General features: G+C 33.3%; 1 protein-coding gene across 1 annotated transcript; it reads left to right on the top strand.

The window, feature by feature from the left end:
- The first annotated feature begins 2,581 nt into the window (after positions 1–2,581).
- On the top strand, positions 2,582–3,161 carry LOC148865249 (uncharacterized). The gene has a single exon (XM_088981563.1). It carries the CDS (start codon positions 2,672–2,674, stop codon positions 2,924–2,926), a length of 255 nt encoding a protein of 84 aa, XP_088837689.1. The 5' UTR covers positions 2,582–2,671; the 3' UTR covers positions 2,927–3,161.
- Positions 3,162–4,561: the final 1,400 nt, after the last annotated feature.

Raw genomic sequence — 4,561 nt, 5'->3', positions numbered from 1 at the left:
GTTAACCACTTAGGGAGCTGCATTTGTGTACTTTGAATCAGGTAATACATTTTCCAATTTGTTGGAAACCTATTTAGCGTGATTGTTTTAAAGTAATTTTAGAGAAAACCAGTTTTCTTACATGAAATACTGTTTTCTACTTGGGCCGATTTTGGAAAATTTGAAATTCCATGTTTTCCCCATAAAGATCCCATCTTTATGTGAGATCAGCCCATTCTTCAGTGGTACCAGAGCATATGGTTCTGATTTAGAATTTGAAATTTGGAAAATTCAGTTTTGTCAAAAAAACGCTTAGAATGGTTCTAGGCAAAATGCTAGTCTTCTCCTTTCTCTTTAAGAATTTGATTCTCTACTAATATATACAAAAGTTACATCTATATTCTTTTCTTCTTCTTCTTCAAATTTTACAACATCAACATAATTTTCTGTGCAGACAGATAAATTGGTCTTGGATTGAAAGGGAAACAGAATTTAGCGAGGATTTTCCACAATTTCTTTCTCATTTTGGGGTTTCATTAATTTCATGGCACCAAAATATACCAAATCGATTGAAACCCTTAACTTTTCTCCATTTTATTTTCCAATTTGTTAATATTGGTTTCTTGTAAACTGACCTGTTGGACATATATTCTTGCATCTTATCTGTGTTTACAAGACAATGTGTTCCATTTTTTTTTTCTTGGTTAAATAACAGAGAAAAATATCATAATTTTTTATTGTCTGATGCTTTGTTTCCAACAAGTGATGAACACCATAGGGCAATCATGTTTTAGATGGTCTTTGGTAAGGGAAAATGTTAATTTGCTCAGGAATCACAATTTCCTGTTGCAACCTTAGAACATTTCCTTATAAAATATTTACACATTTGGTAGAAAGGATTGCTGATGTGGCATTTTTCTGTGTTTTCTCGAGAAACATGTTTGGTATGAAAAATTTCAATTGATTCCTGAATATTTCCACTTTTTGATATGGGTTTTCCACATTTGCCAGAGCTCCATCTTTTTGGTGCTTCAAGAAATGCTCTTGGATATGAAATTCAAAGTGACTGTTCTCTCTACTGATTTCTGAGGAATTGGGCACTCCAAATATGATCTATATCTCAAGTGTTTTGATGAGTCAACTAGATGTAAAAGTTGAAAAGGTGAAAATATATAGAGAACTTTTTGTTCTTACCAAACAGCATAGAGTTGAATTCATTAAATCATCACTCTTTACAATAGGATAGTATCAATAGTGCTAAAATAATCAACAAAATTATAAGTCATATACGTACGGACATGCAATTTGGTTTTTCCTGCAGTTCTACTTTCTGGAGAATGTTTGTCATCTCTCTAGATCTGCTTGTATGAGCAGGATTCGGTTTTTTTGTTTTTTTTCTGCAGAATGTTTGATTTGCTGATTAAGATTTAGTGCAATGTTATATAATAGTTACAATTCCGAACACCATCTAGTATATCAAGGGCTTTGTAATTTAGGTTGCGTTTGGAAACAGTGCAAATATGTGTGAATGTAAATATGTAATGTGTAAAATGGTTCATATAACTTGTAAAATTGGGTTAGTTTTGCATTGACAAATTCACCTTCTTACCAAACAGACTTTTAGCTGTAATGGATGCAAATACGAATACCAATAAAATATGTTTTCTTAGTTTTTATTTTTATCAAAAGCGGAAATCCCACTTGAATACAAATTTAATTCTTTTTTATTGATGTACTTCTACATCTTATTATCAATGTAAATATGCATTAATCTGTCATTTGTCAATGCAAAAATATAATACTGTCAAATACAAGCAAAAGTGAATCAGAATGCAAATTTACCCTGAACTGAGATTTACACTCCATTTGCATCGTTTCCAAATGCAGTCTTAATTGTAATTGAGAAATTTAATGGTTGAATGAACTTGGTATTATTGTAGGGCTTTATAGACATTGTCCTTGTTCTGGTTTTTTGCAAAATTGGCCTTTGGAGGACATGAATCGTCCTGAAAATGTTGGAAAGAAGCAGATTATAAGAGAAAACCATGAGCTAGTTAATACCAATAGTACACCATGATCCCCCCTCCTCTACTTGTTTGTTTGTGAATTGTGATGCCACTTTTCAATGGCTGGTTATTTCCCTCTTGCTCCTTTATTTCCCTAAGTCATTTTGAATCAATTTTGAACAATAGCATATGCAGTAATGTCATTTTTTAATTTGATTTTTCAATGCTATTCAATACCCATTTGTATCCAAACTGAATTTGAATCTGAATACAAATGTACATATATTCGATTGATCCAATCCATTTGCTAGCTAAGCCAGCCCCACTTCAATCTATATTTTAAGGAGGTTTACTTCATTAAAGTGAAGCTCAGGCATGTGACTTTCTCTGCTTTGGTGGATAGTTGTGTCCCCATTTAAAGACAACAACTGCTTTTAGTACCTTTGTGGCATATAATTGAATGCATCCAAAACCAAAACCGCTTGCTTTTCCAAACCACTGGCAAAACTGCCCCTGGTTTTCACAAGAAGTTAGAATTCCCAAATCATCATCTTTATCTTCTTCACCATCTATATATATATATATATATAGCAAGCTAACAACTTTCTATCCATATCAATCACCACCCATCAAAGACTGTTTCACAAACTTGAGAGAGGTTGCACCTGAAGAAAGAAGAAAGGAAAATGAGTTCTACTCGAAGAGCATGGATTGTAGCAGCTAGCGTCGGAGCTGTTGAAGTATTGAAGGATCAAGGGATCTGCAGATGGAATTATGCTCTTAGGCGTCTCCACCAACATGCCAAGAACAATATGGGATCGTTCTCTCAGGCTAGGAGTCGTCTCGCTTCTCACAAGGCCCTGAGAGACCATGAGAAGATGAGGCAATCTGAAGAGTCACTCAGGAAAGTAATGTATCTAAGCTGCTGGGGTCCCAACTGATCTGGCGGAGAGAACACCCCTCTTTACAGTTTTGGAGTGTTTAAATTGGGCAAAGAAAAGAACAGGAAGAGAAATTGGAGATGACGAGTTCTAATTGAAATGCCCAAAAGCCTTCTTGGCTCTCTGCAATGAGAAAACGAAAGCTTCCTTGACTCGGCATGAGATCTAATGTGTCACGGTTGTAAATTATTGTATATGCTCCTTTTTCTCCAATACAAATATATGCTTCTATATATCTCCACTTCTTCTTCTTCTTCTCCTTCAAATTCTATCCTGTATACACTAAGGGTCTGTTTGAATTGTGATCGGAATCGAAATCGGAATTGGAATCCCTTAGAATCGGAATCGGAATGGTCTATTCCCTACCTGCAAACAGGACTCAGAATCGGATTCCGATTGATGCTCTTTGGTTCCTCTTAGAGGCTGGAATAGAAAAATTTCACGAAAATGTATTACAATAATTTTGTAGCAAATTCAGAAAAATGCATGAAAATACTCAAAATTTGTACAAATTGCAAAAAGAAAATGTAGAAATTTGCAGGAAAAATGCAGAAATTACAACGATTTTGCAGCGAATTCAGAAAATGCATCAAAATGCTAGAAATTTTGCAAGAAATTGCAGAAAAATGCATGAAACTACCTGAAATTTTGCAGAAATTGCAGAAAATCGCAAAAATTGCAAAAAAACCAGAAAATTTCAGAAATTGCAATAAAATCAGAAAATTGCAGAAATTACAATAATTATGCAAAAAATTCAGAAAAATGAATGAAAATATCAGGAACTTTGCAAAAATTGTAAGAAAATCAGAAAATTGCAGAAATTACAATGATTTCGCAAAAAAAATCAGAAAAATGAATGAAAATATCAGGAGTTTTGCAGAAATTGCAAGAAAATCAGAAAATTGCAGAAATTACAATAATTTTGCAAAAAGTTCAAAAAAAAAAAGAATGAAAATATCAGGAATTTTGTAGAAAATTGCAAGAAAATCAGAAAATTGCAGAAATTACAATAATTTTGCAAAAAAATTCAAAAAAATGAATGAAAATAAATGTCTAGGATGCTAGTGAAACATTTGAAATCATTACATAAATATGTCTGTGTGTGTGTGTGAAGATTCACAGCATCATACATATGGACAGACCGTCATGAAAATGTAGTGTTAATAGGAACTTGATGATTGGTGAACAAAAGGGAGGAATGGTGCACATGCTGAAGATGAAACTTAGACCAAACAGAGTCCCTAGAGGTGGGAAAGGTTGCAGAAAGTTATTGGAATTTAAGATTTTACAAATTACAAAATCAGATAGGACACAAAAATTGTTTCTTGAAGTCTACAGGGATGTTAAATGAGAAATGAACAAACTCAAAAGTACAACTGAGAAATATAAATGTGTAATGTGTAAGTAAAAATATCGGGCAAAGCTACTTTTGTCAATCACCAAGAGAATTTTACAGAGAAAGAAACAATAAAGTGCAAGCTACCCTACCAAAAAAGCAGAAAGGGAAATGAGCAAATGCATATTCCAATTTCCTTTCATCCCAACTTAGTGAAACTTTAAGAGGTACAAACATCTTTATCTAGACTCAAGTCAAGTGTGGAAAGTAACAAATAAGGGTTAACTAATGTATATCGA

Source organism: Nelumbo lutea, chromosome 3 (genome assembly GCF_056320005.1).
Source record: "Nelumbo lutea isolate HS-2025 chromosome 3, American lotus-T2T, whole genome shotgun sequence".
NCBI lineage: Eukaryota > Viridiplantae > Streptophyta > Magnoliopsida > Proteales > Nelumbonaceae > Nelumbo > Nelumbo lutea.
Note: the sequence above shows the minus strand (reverse complement) of the source record. Positions and strands in the feature narration are given on the sequence as shown.

Excerpts from the sequence above, each read along its gene's own strand:
- LOC148865249 (XM_088981563.1), top strand. The coding sequence starts at position 2,672 with ATGAGTTCTACTCGAAGAGCATGGATTGTAGCAGCTAGCGTCGGAGCT.